The sequence below is a fragment of the Colletotrichum siamense genome (genome assembly GCF_013390195.1).
Source record: "Colletotrichum siamense strain Cg363 chromosome Unknown KSG_Cg363_contig05, whole genome shotgun sequence".
Lineage (NCBI taxonomy): Eukaryota > Fungi > Ascomycota > Sordariomycetes > Glomerellales > Glomerellaceae > Colletotrichum > Colletotrichum siamense.
The window spans coordinates 1,691,323-1,706,511 of NW_023501018.1; the positions used below are offsets into that span (position 1 = coordinate 1,691,323).

Consider the following 15,189-nt stretch of genomic DNA (forward strand, 5'->3'; position numbering starts at 1 on the left):
GTTGCCGGGAAGAATGCGCAAGAGACTAGAAGCAGACAGCACAGCGTAACTCCGCATCGTTCATCAGGTGTTTCCATCGGCCATCTCGCATGGCATCGTCGTGTTCGAGACGGGAACATCACGCATCGATGCTACTTCCCAACCCCTCACATCGACCATGAATTCCCCCCGTTAGCCCGTCCCCTTATCAACTGATACTCACGAGAGACATGGGGCTGGCTCTGTGGTGGTCTAATCAAACACCCGCTTGTGTCCTCAATCCCGTCCGGGGGACAGGCACGAAAATTGCCCAAAGTGAAATGCCATGCAGAAAAGGATACAACACAAGACCGCGCAAGCCCTGTCGCGCTGCCGAACGCCCTCGCCTCCAGACTTTTTTTTTACGTGTATCCGTATCAAACAGTGATAACAACCCTTGCGCAATGCACCAAACCTCGTCCATTCTCCAGATAATCTCACCATCAGAAACGCGCCCGTGGCTGTGGCTGCAGCAAGCCATGCCCGGCCCTTGGCCCTTGTAACTCGCTCGCTCACTCACCCCCGTTGCGCGTTCACACATAATCGTTAGCACTAGCAGCTGTCTAGCGTAAAACCTCAGCCTGCCCCTTCTGATCCTGCCGTGCCGAAGTTGCTGATGTGGACATGATATGATAAGCACGGCAGCGGGAACAACGCGCAGGCTGCAGAATGCGGTGCGGGCGGAACGCCAGTGTTACTGTTTTGCTCGCTAATACAGCACCAGGCTGCATCGAAACAGTCACGCCTTCTCGGCAGGCGGGCTGTTTTGTCAGCGTTCGTGGGTTTCGCCCGGCCGGAATTAACGACGGATAGACAAGACTGAAGTTCCAATTCCTCAGGGTTATGAATCTCCCAACTCCGTGCTTTCCCCTCAAATGGAGCGAATGTCGCGTGTGTGGTGCGAACACGGCACTGTCGGGGTTGAAAGCGTGAGGCTTATCTCCTATCCCCCATCTCTCCCCCATACTCGCACCCGGATACCCGTTCAAGCGCGAGGTGCCCGTCTTTGTGTGTGCCCCATCAAGTCCGCCCGCGCCGAGGGTGCCGTTCCGTGTGGTGCAGAGCTGCGGCCCCGAACCTCCTCGTCCTCCTTGCTCGCATTCGGTCAACCGGGCATTGTGCTACGTGCATAAACCCCGCGACCTCCACGTTCCCCGTCAGTCCTAATAACTCAACTAGATTACAGTAGACACAAGACCTCTTCCTGCGTGTCTCTGTGTCCTCGGGATCCCACACGCCCCCTCTCATAGGGCAAAGGCTTGGACCCCTCGGGTGTCGTCTCATGCCCAGCTGTTTTGCGCAGAGGAACTGACATTGGCAGCGACTTGAGACAGCCCAACCAATCATCAGGGCGGATCGAGCGTTCGGGCTCGGCACGGGCTGACGGACTCGTCAATAATTTTGACTCATTAGTAAAGAAGAGGAAGGACCCTTGCGGGAAGGTAGAATTATACAATTATCAGATAATCGTGTGTCAAGGCGTGTCAGTGTCTCGCCTTTTCTTCCTCTTTGTCTAAGCGGCCACGGGGTCTTGGGCTGCCTCTGCCGCGTCTTAGTGTGTGTGTGAGTAGACTGGAGAAGACGCTACTGCGAAAGCCGTCGTTGAGCGGGAATGGGGGGTGAGTGAGGGGTGGAGGGGTAGACTCACGCTGCCCATCGAGTTCCCTGTCAGGTATCGATCATTTCGCCGAGGCATCGTGATCAGACGAAGAATCCCATCCCGCCAGCTAACCGAACACCCTAATTCTCCCATCGCGATTCACCATCGAACATTCATATCGTTATCGTCGTCCTCCCTCGGGACCAAAATGAGATCCAGGGCAAGGCTTCTTGTTCCCTTCAGTAACGACCGGTGGGCAACTAGACACCTTCTTCACCGGTCCGACGGACTCTTGTCTTGGCCCTCGAGCGTTGTTCTGCGTCTCCAGACGGATGCCGGACAACACAGCAGCACACCTTTCGGTTCGTCGCGAGCGCATTCGCATCGTCGATGTAAATACACTACATCGCCGATGAGGGGGCGAATTATACAGAGACGCGACGCTCTCACATCGCCACATCAACCCACGGACGCGACTATTGGGTGGGATGGGCAATAGTGATTGGCATCCCACGTTGCCGTAATCGTTGACTGCTGCCCGCATCGAACAATTCCATCAGTTCTTACAAAGACGGCTGCCAATCACGCCAACTTGATCGGCATTATCAAGCCTTACCCGTTGCAAGCCCCCATCGGTCGCACATCCGCTCCCAGCAGCTAGGTAACTGTGGGGATGATTTGCTCTGTTCAGGCATCCCGAGCGGCCATCGACAGGCCGTGTAACTGTCCACGATGTGGTGATGTTCGTCTATGCATTGATTGCGCGCGCCGCTCGGGAAGACCAAAAGAGCAACATCAGCCGTGTATCATGAGGTGTCGACGCGGCAGCAGGTGACCCTGGCGCGCATGTGCACAAACAGTTGATGATACGCATAGACGGCTGCCAAGGCATTTGCTGTTTCTCAGACTGAATCTCAGTGTTGTGGCATGCTTCAAGAGGGCCGTTTGGCGATGTCTTCGTGAGGAGACGACCGCAAGAAGATGGCCCCAACCAACGAATCACCTTACTGCAAGCCAAGGCTCTCCCCATCTCCATTCTCCAACGCGTTATTTGAGTCATCCCTGAGCTGATACCCAACAACCCCTCTACCAAGACCTCTGGCCGGTCACAATACTGTCTCGCGACATCACGATGTCGAGAGACGCCAAGGGTCTGTCTGTCTCTGCACAACTGCACTCGGGAGACTGTAGGCGTGTCGTGTCGTTGTGCAGGGTCTCTAATACCGAGACAAGCCTCCTCCGGCGCCGTCGCGGGAATGCGGCAGCACGCAGATTCTCGTCCCCGGAGCTGGCTAACTGACAGGCCCCGCCCGCGTTTCTTCTTTTGCACATCGACAATCGACACCAGCATCGACGGCCGACATCGACAATCGCACAATCCGACAAGCGCCGTCCGGTGAGTCTCACGAACAGCGTCTCAGCGCGATCTCTTCATCGTCTGTTTTCCTTAGTCTACACTCCTTTCTCGGGTCCATCGTCCGCGGCAAGCAAAACCTTTTTCATGCTTATCATCGAAACGAAACGCGATCGAAACGCTGCTGGTGGTTATCCCGTACCTGTCCCATCCGCCGCTTGTGCTCGCTTGCGCGTGCCATGTGCCCTTGGTGCCTTGGTCCCAACTCTCCGGATCTCGATGACATGCCAAATGTTTCCAATTTTCTTCTCCTTCGTCCTCTCGATCGACGATTTCACAATCCCATTGGCAAAAGTTTTTCTTCGTATCCCATCTCCGGCCTGCTCCATCGGCCACCCTTGCGTTAATAATTCCCTCTCCTCGGCTTGTCTATTTCTGATAGCCCTCGGCCGACGCTAAGCTCATGATTCCATTGCATCCCTTGGAGGAGGGTATCGTGCCCTTCCCCGATTCGCATGCAACTATCGCGTACATCGCACTGCGCTTCCCAACCGTGCACCTGACATTGATCCGGTTAGTTTGCGATCGCGATCATAGACGCCGATGCTAGGCATCGATATTAGTGCCCGCTATTGGCCAACGGTGCACGCTGCTGCCGTACTATCTTCACCCAATAATCTTTCTTTCAACGGCTCACCGTCTCATGTTTTGATGCGTCCGTCGCTCTGTCCGCACCGGCTCTGCGGGCCTGGCTGTCAGGCGTCCCGATGATGACTGTCTCTCAATTCTTCATCGTCGATGAGCAAAGCTGGTTTTTCTTAGGGTCGATGGCAGCACCATTCATTCCACTCGGCTCAGGATCCTTACAGGGAGAGGGGGGTGCAGCCTCGGGGAGGAGCAGCAGCTGGTTCACCAAAGCCAAGCTTCTGCTCGGAGGGACCCAGTGGGCATTTCGCGCTGGGGACACCCGTGCTGATCAGTATTGCCCTGGGTGAGGAGTCATCGCTGATGGTTCCGCTGGAAATGCCACCTCACCGAGTCTAGACCGTCGTCGAACCAGGCTGGGATCTGGGGGGCAGGCTGTCAGGTTCCTGGCCATTGGGTACTTTCCCCCAAACCATTCTCCGCATTTCATTGTGTCGAGGAGCGAAGGTTTATGGGTGCAGATGCAGACTGTCTGCCCTGCGGCTCTCGTGGGTTTCTCCCCCTCTCTCATTCACACTCTCTGTTGCCTGCTCCTTCAGTATTAGGCTGAGTGGAACCAACAGAGTCGTCTTGCTGGGGCCATGGCCAGCGTTCCGTTGGCAGTTCAACCGACGCACACACTCTTTTTCCCTGTTTCCAGTCGCAGTGTAACCATACGAAGAGTCTCGAGCCAGTCGCTCCTTCCGTTTGATATGGTGCCATTACTCGGGTCTTGGCTGGACCTGACAGGCCACGAGGGCAAAAAGAAGCCGTGAGTTAAATGGTTAGACCACACTCTGTTTCCTCAGCTGACTCGACTCTTTTCCAATCATCGTGAGAGGCAGTCGAGGTGCCTGTCACGTCGTCTCTGCTCTCCTGTCATCTGAAGGCAGAGTTTGCCGTGTCCCGAAGGCCTCGTTGCCTTAGTCAAGGGGAATGTTATTTCTCGTGTTGTTCAGACTCTCTGAATGGCTGATGACGGCAGAGTTCAAGGCACGCCCGAAGGCACGCCGAAATCTTGAGGCTTTTCAGAAAAGAAACCATGTCTCGTCGAGAAGGGCCCCCCTCTTACTATGCGGCATATGCCTCTTTTCCCTCGGGGTGTGCCACTATCTTCATGCAACGCAATTTCATGTCGTCCTGCCTTTAACAACACAGCGCGCTAGTCGCGCCTGATCGTCCACCTCGACAAAGCAATACCGACCTCCAGAGAGAGAGACCCTCATTTGCCGTTACCCCCTTCTTGTTCCTTGTCCAGCAACTGCCATCGAGGGTCTCGAGCAGCCGTCTCGCTTCACACCTACCACAATCTCACGATGCCTCGGAATGTCGTCCCTTTTCTCCCTCCTACACCCCCGTGATCTCCAGCTGGCATCACGGACATGCCATCCCAAAAGGGAGGAACGCTAACACTAACCCGCCGAGCGGACCGGGGGTTCGATTGGGGGGACCGGAAGTGATGTTCGGGGTCTAGAAGCGCCGTCGACGGGATGGCATGCGACGCCAATGTGCGATGATGAAAGGGCCTGCATGATTGACCGCCAGGGAATGGAATTAGGCGTCTCCCGATCGATGACCTTGGTTTGATCCTTGTGAATCTGGATTTTGTGTGGTTGTTGTCGTCTCCAGGGATGACGATGGGGGTGTAGGCCATCACAGACGCGCATCGCCAAGGTGCGTCTCAACAGCAGGAGTTGTCGTGCGATGGTATGCGAGTCGGATCAGCCCTCGGCGTACGGAGAAACATGGCGAGTGGGACTTTTTCAATCCTTCAGTAGATACACGTGAGATGCGATGATGTGCGTTGCTCAACGTCGATCCTGTAGTTGACCTTCTCACGGCATGCGAGAGACGTCGTCGCGCCGTTGAGGCTATACTACGGCTCGGCACACGGCGTCGCTTAGGCTGGCTGAGACCCTTGGGACTAAAGCACGCCCGCCGTAGTGTGAAGTCCCTCTATGCGAGATGACATACCGGATAAAGTACAGCGTAACTTCGCTTGGGGAAAACGGTGGTCGGCCGTACGTACACCGTGACGACAACGCGGAAGGGATGACAGGCTGTCATTTTCCGTCCCAAGAGACCGACGGGCGTCGCCAAGAACTCACCGCATGATCGGTTATATCGGCCATGGTGCCATTTCTGCCGTTCGTCCAGTGGCTTCCATACAGGATGAGGGCCCGAAGGCTGAGGCTCATGATGCCGCATCCGAGGTGCTCCGCTCCGTCCATTGCGGGGCCGCGGGGTGCATCCATGTCTCGGAGAGTTTGCTCCGGTGGGGGAAGCTTCCAGCAGACGTCGGGAGAAGCGGGATTGGCTTGGCTTTATGCCTGGTGCTTGGGTAACGAATGACTGCTGGGTTATGGTTTGATACTTTTTGAGTAACGAGGTCGTCCGTCGTCGTATCGGCCTCTGACCATCTCGATCGGCGGATGAGACCCTTGTTTGCGGGCGCCTCATGCAGGGCTGAAATGGTTCACGCAGGGTTTGGAGGTGTCCAGATGAAAGGTAACGTTCAGGGTGATATCCACTCTTTCATATATGGAAGTAGATAGAATTGAGGATAGGAATATGTGTGGATAAGGCAGCATTCCGTTGCTTGAGTATGTCCCACATCGGGTATGCCATCCGCGGAGCCAACCTGCGAATCATTTTCAGTGCTGTATATATACTTTCTAAGACGAATGAGAATTTACGTATTACGATGGACCTTTTGGCGTTGCTTCTCCGCTTGCTTCTGTGTGGAAGCGTGCGGAAATAAATATCTAATATGTGGTTGCTACATGTCGGCCGACATATATGCAGCAACGGTTGGTGTTTGCCTATGAGCGGGTCTTATCCTTAATAGATGCAACGGTGAAAAACACCTACTGCGTATCTAGGGACTAAAAGAAAGTTTGACCACCCTGTTCATAGTACGATGATATCGGGCTGGTGGCAAGCAACGTTAGCTTCTTACTGTATGCAATCTTGATCCAACTATCAACCGACCAGGAAAACAATGAAACAGACGCACAGAAATACTTGTGCTTCATAGACAGTGATGTACTTTACTATGCCAACACCCTCAACAGTACGGTCTGAGGTGCGTGTCTCGTAAACATCATTCTTGCTACATTTCCAACAGTATTATAACATTGTCTTGCCTCTAGCTACATAACGTGATCTGCACTCGGACAATAACGCTGCAAATATGTAAGCTTGCCAACTTGAGATATGATGGAATGGCTTGACGGGTGGTTCGACGTGCCGTTAATGACCCGCGAGACTCTACTCGCTTGCCATGCGAATACCACCTCCGTCTACTCATTATAACACATCAATAGACAAGAATCAGCTAATAACCAAACTTAGATCGTTGGCAAGCAGTGGCCTGAGAGTCAGCAAATGCATCGAGGGAACATGTGGTGTGCTGGAGTAAGCTGTTTGTGGACAGAACATGCTCGCATAGTTAGCACAAGGAAGTTTCCTTCTCCCCTGGATTCAGCAACAAGAGACTGCCGAGAAACGGCAACTTGAAGCAAGAGTTTGGCAAGTCGGACAGTGTTCGTTAGCTATCCGGGCAGTGTCCCCTATAATCCGTGATTAAAGAGAGAACGATAGAAGTAGTAATAAGGATAACGACGATGATAATAATACTAACGACGACAATAACGACGATAACGACGACGACGACAACGATAACGATAGTAATAATAATGATAGACGACGATAATAGATAATAATAATAGCGAAAGTGAGAATAGGTAAAACTACAGTTACTATAGAAACAGGCTACGGATTATATGCGTGTGCCCGGATAGCTAAATGACACTTCCTGACAAGCAAAACTCTCAAGCAATTCAGCTTCCAGGAAGCTCTAGCCAGTAATAAACATATAATAACCACATCAAACGGCCCAAGACGGCCCAAACGGCCCAAACGACCCGAAGCGAAGTCCGTTGCCCGGCTTCTAGTGACATCAGCTCCGTTCTCGTCCGGCTCTGCAGGAGCCCCGCCTTCCGCGTTTCCGACGGCCGGCCCAGAGTATCTCGGACACCGGCTTCCGGCATAATCACGTAGCACCGGCCACGACGCAAACAAATCCAAAGTTCCCCGAGCAAACAACAACCGGCAGTTAGAAATGGGAGATTTTTACAGCGACAAATTCGTACAGGCCCCATCCGAGACCCACCGATTCAAGCAACATCCACTTCACAACGGGGCCACAGCTGAATGAGTCACGATTGGGCTCCAGCAACGCATCTCAATTCAGAGATCTCAATCCTCGATAGTCTAGTGGTGAGGATATCGGCTTGTCACGCCGGGGACCGGGGTTCAATTCCCCGTCGAGGAGTTCTTTTTGTGTCTTTACGCTGTTATATCTTTGTTTTCATTTTTGTTCCATCAACAGAGCACTTAAGTAAAGAGTCTTGCTACCCAGGAGGGTGTAGATGCGACAACGACGACGACAACGACGACGACAACGACGACGACGATAATAAAGACGACAATAATAGTAATAACGATAACAACGACAACAACGACGACGACGATAATAAAGATGATAATAATAGTAATAACAATAACAACGACGACAATAATAGCAATAGTAATAATAATGACGGCAGCAGCAATAACGATAATAATAAGGATAGAGAGAGGGATAGGAATATCAACGAAAATAGTAAAAGTTAATTGAGATAAAATCAACTATTAGACCTAATGTAGGAGTTATCCGCCCGGATAGCAAGACTCATTTACATTCACCTGGCTGCATTTGAACAGAAGTTTCCTCACAGAATTTAATTGAACCTCAGATATCTATATCCTCCACTGCTCTAGTTAAACCCTCAGATTTCCAAAAATGAAACAAACCGGCAGCGATCCAGACGGCATGGGCATCATGATTTCAGGCGGTAATACTGTGCAGTGTCTACGTAGATGTGACTCGAAAAGACAATACAACTCAAGCAATTTAATTGAGACCTAAGGCTTACAATTGCGAGTAACCGCGGAAGCTTGCTGTCACATAATACTGAGAACATCAATAGAACATAAAAATAAGAGTACAAACTAGGCCCTATGATCTCTTCTTGTTTTCGTCTTCGTCTTTCCTCAGAGAAGTACTATAAATATAGAACTGCTCATCAGGCCACGCTGTGGATGATTGCAGGGTCCAGGGTCGTGCGCAACACATGCGTCGAAAAGCCCCCAATCACATCCGCCGTCAGCTTCTGTAACCGACGCTGACGGCAGCACTTCTTCATCCCATCCCAGCGACCAGGAAATCGCGCCCACGACGGTGCCACAGGTGAGACCATGCATGCGGCACAGCACCAATCACATCCTCACGTTCGGCCGTCGCAGAACCAACGCGCACCATCAGATGTGGAGGTGATCGGAAGAGGGGCCCAGGAGAAGAGAGAGAGGAGGAGCCTGAGGGAGGTCTGGGCCAAGAAGCACGGTTTCGGAGGCACCCCTAAAATCCTCGTCCCCTCTCTCCCTCCCCCCTCCCCCCTCCATTTCACACGCTTTCGTTCGTGTGACCCGTGCTGCTGGTGCCGCCGATTCGCTTTTTCTCGGTCCATCTCCCCTTGCGGCCGGACGAACTTGCGATTTGCAAACCCAGGCCGCCGGTAACATGTCTGATTCGAGAAACGGGGACGTCGTGAGTTGACCTGCCTTTGATTCCTTCGCCCTCTCTTCCGCCTTACTCATTCAGTCCAATGTGCCCCTCCTTTGCGCGCCGAAAGCCCGCCCATCTCCCGCTCCGGTCGGCGCTCGGCGGGCGGCAGTGCGCTGGGTAAATGACTTTGCTGACGGGCTGCACGTGCAGGATAGCCACCGTGACGACGATGGCGACTTTGATCGCATCTCCATCGATGCCGAGGTGCGTCCAGTCCTCTCATTCCCTCATCTGTTTGCGGGTTAGCTTAGTCTCGTTCCAGTCCTTGGATGAGGCGCTCCCTCCGTCTTTAATCTCCGTGCGACCTAGCATCCGTGAATACTGCAAAGAGAACGGCCGCACGTATCACAAACTCAGTGAAGGGAGTGAGTACGACGCATGACATGGCCGAGACAGCTGACCAACCTCCATGACACCCGAAGAATACATCCTGCCCAACGATGTCGTATGTCTCCCTTCAACCTACAACCATTGGTGAATTGCCTCTAACCAGTCAATAGCTGGAGCAAGATCGATTATGTAATGCCACCCGTTGGAGACCATGAAGCTATTCCCACTCACTTTATCATAGACTTACAGCACCAGCTGTGGTTGTTAACGTGGGACGACAAACTCTGCATGAGCCCGATGCAGGACAACGCAAAGCGAGTCCTTGACATCGGCACTGGTACAGGCATCTGGGCTATGGAATATGGTAAGCACTCTGAGCGTAGCCGTGCTGGGTCGCATCTAACGTGTCGCAGCGGATCTTCATCCCGAGACCATGGTTTGATGACTTCTGAACCGTGTATCCGATAGGATGCTAATGTGATCAAGGTCACCGGGGTCGACCTCAGTCCCATCCAGCCTGACTAGTATGTCCCCCAAGCCCACTGACCCGCACGGGGCTGACTTGACAGTGTGCCCCCGAACTGCATGTTTGAGATCGACGACGTAGACAAGGATTGGAGATGGACGATCACCTTCGACTTCATCTTCGTGCGGCACATGAACTCATGCTTCAAAAGCTGGGAGAAGATGCTGGCGCAGGCATTCGAGTGGCTACACACCCGCCCCGAACACACCGACAACCCATTCTAACTGTTGCAGGCACCTCGAGCCCGGCGGCTACATCGAGCTCCAGGACAACGCGTGGCCGATCCTGTGCCCAGACGACTCCATGCCCGAGACCAGCGCCATCGCCAGGTGGTCCTCGTTACTAGTCGAAGGCTGCAACAAGATCGGAAGCTCAATCGATGTGCCGACACGGTTCAAACAGCTGCTCGAGGAAGCAGGCTTCGAGGCCGTCGTCGAGCACAAGAGGATCTGGCCCGTCAGCCCGTGGCCCGCGAAGAAGAAGCTGCGAGAGGCAGGCTGGTGGGTTCAGGCGGGGAGCTTGGCGGGCCTCGAGGCGTCTACGCTGGCCGTCTTCACGCGCGTGCTGGGCTGGACGGAGCAAGATACGAAAGACTTTTGCGAGGAGGTGAGAGAGGAGTTGCTGAATCGATCGGTTCATGCGTATTGGGAAGTGTAAGTTGATAACCCTATGGGATGGAACGTTGTGTTTCAACAGTCAGGGCATCTACTCACTTGTTTTTGCAGATTTAGCGTTTGCGGGAGGAAACCATACTATGCGTAAGGTAGGTTAACTGTGGAGGAATGAATGAGTCAAAAGGCTGGGCCGCATATCACCCATCTCCTTGAACAGGATATATGGGAGGCACCTCGTTTGCATGGGCGAAGGCGTTTGGGATTGGAGGATTAGGTCAAAGTCACAACATAAATCATGGAATGACAACGCCACACTAATTTCACCATCTATTCTTCGTAATGTGGTATGTTTCATCTGGATCCTCAACCGCCAGGCAACAGCAACGCTATGGTGTGGCACAGTAAAGTACCACGTGGCCACGCCGTCCTCGTAACAAAGGCACCTTGAATTGGAGAACTGCAGTGGTTTCAACGGCACCGCCGCGCAAACAGATCCCAATCTCACATCATGAATCTGAAGAACTTGTGGCATGCGCTCCCACTCACATCCGGCTTCTTCGCATCGACATGTCCCTCAGAAATCCACGCCACGATCCCGGAATCAGACGGCCACTGGGTGTCCGACCGCAGATCAAGAAGTATACATCAGATTCATTCCCTGCTCGAGGCCTGCCCAGAAATCACGACCCTTGACCTGCGATTCGCGCTTATCGGCTGCGTCGGTTTTCCGGAGCGATGGAGTTTGCCCTTGAACCCAGCAGGCGGCACGAAGTATGCATCAGCAATACAGGACCTCTCCCTCGATGGCTACAACTTTGGCGACTCTGATTTGAACTACATCTCACTTTACGGATGGGATCACACGCTACAGTGGATCACGTCGGGGAATGCCTACAAGTTCCTAAAGTGGCGTCTCCTTCCGCGAGACCAGAGGGCAAAGACGAATCTGGACTTGTGGCTCGAAGCCATGGACTTTTCTCAACTTCAGAGCCTGTCAATCAGGTGCGCTTCATGCCGGGACAGCTCTACCGACTTGATTGCAAAGCTCCTTGCTCCTAAAATACCAAGCTTACAATCCTTGTCTGTCGAAGGACCGGACATGCTCGACTTCATCCTGGCCATACCGGCTGGCTCGCTCAACCAATTGATCTGGATTAAGCCTCAATATTCTGAAGAAAAGATCAGACTGATCCTCGAGCACCACGGAAGCAGTCTCACCGTGCTGGAATGGAGGAGCGCAGAAACTCTCTACCGCCCTCGCCCTCTCTTACCAATGCTGATCTTGCGAGACATCGGACAACTAGCACCGCGTCTGAAAGCTCTCACCATAGATTTGAACCGCCACAACACAAGTTGGCCCTTGGACGATATGGCGACTCTTATGAAGAGCATCCCAGACACCCTTTCAAACCTGACAATCTACTTTGAGATGGCGAGCGAATATCGGCGGCAGAAGAACGACGACTACTGGGACGGCCGGGGAGAGATCATTGAGGAGTTTGCACGGCCTTTGCTCAATTCTACGACCGCGCGAGAGCTGGCACATTTCTTGCGAGACCGCGGCGGACATTCTCTGGAGCAGGTGGAGTTCTTTGCGGGGGATTGGGAGCGGGAATGGGGCGAGCCGCTTCAGTTCACGGACTGGCTTCATCAACGACGAGCATGGATTCACTGTGATTTGGGGAAGAGAGGGGGAGAGATTTTATGTCATGGGAATGATACTCTTGTGCCAAGGGTTGACCGGAGTAATGTATGACGAGCGACAAAATGTGCGCAAGGTATTTTGCGAGGAATTGGAATTAGTGAAAACCAAAATTTACTCATCAGCAAGATAGTCATTTCATGAGCTGGAGTTTCTTTTTGGAAAAACACAGGGTTATCAACAGCTTCCTGCTTACACGGAAATAAATCCACGAAGGACTCAGTTGCGCACTCATAGACTTAATGGATAGGGACCCCCCTGAGAAGCACTAAATTCAACAGCAATTCCTCGATCACTGATAAGAACAGAAAAGACCGAGTCTTGCAGACAAACAAACGACTGGTCAGATTTTCTTTATCTACGCCAACAAAGGGTCTTCTGTCGTGCTACCTACCGAAAGTGGCCAAACCCCGCGCCGCCATAAGCTCGCGCAATTCGGGGTAAGCGGCACGATTCCAGTTGCTTAGGTGAGCTGTCGCAACGACTCCGCAGCGTGTTTTAGTGCTTAGCCGACCTAAATCCCGATTCCCGCCCGCTCGCCCGCCGCGGTACTGCACTCATTGATCATCTCTGAGTCGATGGCGAAATCTGCAACCCTTCAAGACGACATCGCGCGCCTGTGGAACCTTGCACTGCAGGCAAGGGTGGTGCGCAAGCGCAGTCCAAAACCAGAATGGCAGATATCACAGTCTCAGAGGCGTCGCCTCTGCTTCCCGCCGCCTCCTCATCCTCATCATCACCACCACCACCACGTCCGGACATGGCGTCCAGAATCAAGACGGCCCTCTGGGGCCCGCCGTCGGTCGAGCGCTCGCTGCTCATCAAGCTCGACTTCACCGTGCTCATCTACTTCTCCGTGGTGTGGTTCCTGTTCGGCATCAACCGCGCCAGCTACAGCACCGCCTACATCAGCGGCATGAAGGAAGATCTGAACTTCCAAGGGAAAGTGAGCTGTCTTTCATGAAACACCAAACATCGGCTGGTCCGCGGTTCCATATTGACTCTTGTCTCAGGACTTCAACTACATGCACACGATCTATCTCGTCACATACGCCGTGTTCCAGATCCCCTCAACCTCAATCCTGACCATCGTCAAACCGCGATACGTGTTCGTCGCCGCAAACACCGTTTGGAGCGTGCTCACACTGGTCACCTTCCGTGCGACCCATGTATATCAAGTCTTCATTCTCAACGGATTTGAAGGCGCCTTTTCTGCCATTGCATAGTAAGTCCGCCTTTGACGCTCGTGAAATGAGACTTGACATATACTCACACGACATCTCAGCGTGGGTGCGCATTTCATCTACGGATCGTGGTATAAGCAATCCGAACTTGCTACCCGCGCAGCCGTCTTCTGCGCTTTTGGCAACCTCGGCAATATGGCGGGAGGTTGGATCCAGGCCGGTCTACTGGCGTCTCTCTCCAACGGCCCGATCGCTCCATGGCGACTCATTTTTGTGGTGGTTTCATGTGTTACAATCCCCTTCGCCGTATTTGGTGAGTGACCCCTCCTCCATAGCGACAAACAAGCGGAAGACTGACGTGGGGGCAGGCTGGTTCGCGATTCCCGATCTGCCAGAGCACCGCTCCGCCAGGTTCCTATCTCCCGAAGAGAGGGACCTCGCAGTTACCCGCCTCGGCCGGACCAAGACCAAAGAATGGGATTTGAGCATCTTTCGGCGTGTTCTTCTCAGCTGGCAATTCTGGCTGCTTCCAACCGTGTTCATGCGTACGCCTCCTCTCAACATAGCCGGCCCCTGAGTTGATGCTAATAAGCGAGAACAGTCTACTCGCTCAGTGTTCAAGCGATACAAAACAATGTGATGCCCTTATGGATGGCTTCTCGCGGCTACAGCGTCATCCAACAGAACAACTACCCGACAGCAATCTACGCAACAGGCATTGTCGCGACGTTCATCTACTGCGCAGTATCTGACAAGCTTCGCTCTCGCTGGCAGGCGTCTCTGTGCATAGGTTTCACTTTCATCGTCAGCAGCGCCATTTTGATCTCAGACCCGCCAGACGCGGGCTACTTCTTCGCCTTCTACCTTATGGGCACGACGTACGCGCCGCAAGCGCTCTGGTACTCGTGGATGGCTGATCTCACGGCCCACGATCTGCAACTCCGAGCAATCACGACAGGCTTCATGAACTCATTCGATTTTGCGTTTGTGGTACGTTCGCCTCAAGATGGGTGATGTTTGGTTCCATTCACTGATTGGGCTTAGACATGGTGGCCTCTTATCTTTTATCCCGTGACCGACGCGCCAAACTACCAAAAGGGGTACATTGCCAGCTTGGTGACGGGGGCGCTGACCGTGCCAGTTATCTTGTTGATTGCTTTTCTCGAGAGGAGAGGAAGACGAAACGGAACTATTACTGGCAATATCAATGAAGGTCCCTATTCAGACGAATACACTGACACCGTTGAACACACCAATGCCAACGAGTGCACCAACACCGACGAAGATGCAAATACGGCAAAGGGCACCGAGATAGCGACAGATGTGTCGCGCAGGTGATTAGACTGATTTACATAGAGCACCTGCGAGGGCAGCATAATTCATCACTGAAATTGGCACACTTTTCGACGGGAGCATTCCTTCACTGTCGCTGCGAACTTCATAGTCATTCGATCTACATGTCTATAAGAGGTTTCAAAAGCTCATTCCCGCGCTTTGAACCCTCTCCAC

The 15,189-nt window shown here is 53.0% G+C and overlaps 4 protein-coding genes across 4 annotated transcripts; all 4 read left to right on the forward strand.

The window, feature by feature from the left end:
- Nucleotides 1–5,621: 5,621 nt before the first annotated feature.
- Nucleotides 5,622–6,001, forward strand: CGCS363_v008065 (uncharacterized protein; the record flags this gene model as incomplete). Its single annotated transcript, XM_036639914.1, has 2 exons — nt 5,622–5,677; nt 5,758–6,001. The coding sequence occupies 2 exons, from the start codon at nt 5,622–5,624 to the stop codon at nt 5,999–6,001; spliced, it is 300 nt and encodes a 99-aa protein (XP_036494138.1).
- Nucleotides 6,002–9,733: 3,732 nt separating this feature from the next.
- tdiE-10 (putative methyltransferase tdiE) lies at nt 9,734–10,837 on the forward strand (the record flags this gene model as incomplete). Its single annotated transcript, XM_036639915.1, has 7 exons — nt 9,734–9,769; nt 9,825–9,843; nt 9,896–10,018; nt 10,068–10,090; nt 10,141–10,178; nt 10,224–10,361; nt 10,414–10,837. 7 exons carry the CDS (start codon nt 9,734–9,736, stop codon nt 10,835–10,837), a joined length of 801 nt encoding a protein of 266 aa, XP_036495080.1.
- Nucleotides 10,838–11,302: 465 nt separating this feature from the next.
- CGCS363_v008067 (uncharacterized protein) lies at nt 11,303–12,550 on the forward strand (the record flags this gene model as incomplete). Its single annotated transcript, XM_036639916.1, has 1 exon — nt 11,303–12,550. One exon carries the CDS (start codon nt 11,303–11,305, stop codon nt 12,548–12,550), a length of 1,248 nt encoding a protein of 415 aa, XP_036495186.1.
- A 619-nt stretch (nt 12,551–13,169) lies between these two features.
- CGCS363_v008068 (Pantothenate transporter liz1) lies at nt 13,170–15,018 on the forward strand (the record flags this gene model as incomplete). The annotated part of the gene is made up of 6 exons (XM_036639917.1): nt 13,170–13,442; nt 13,510–13,721; nt 13,782–13,993; nt 14,049–14,225; nt 14,282–14,670; nt 14,725–15,018. 6 exons carry the CDS (start codon nt 13,170–13,172, stop codon nt 15,016–15,018), a joined length of 1,557 nt encoding a protein of 518 aa, XP_036495028.1.
- Between the last annotated feature and the right edge of the window lie 171 nt (nt 15,019–15,189).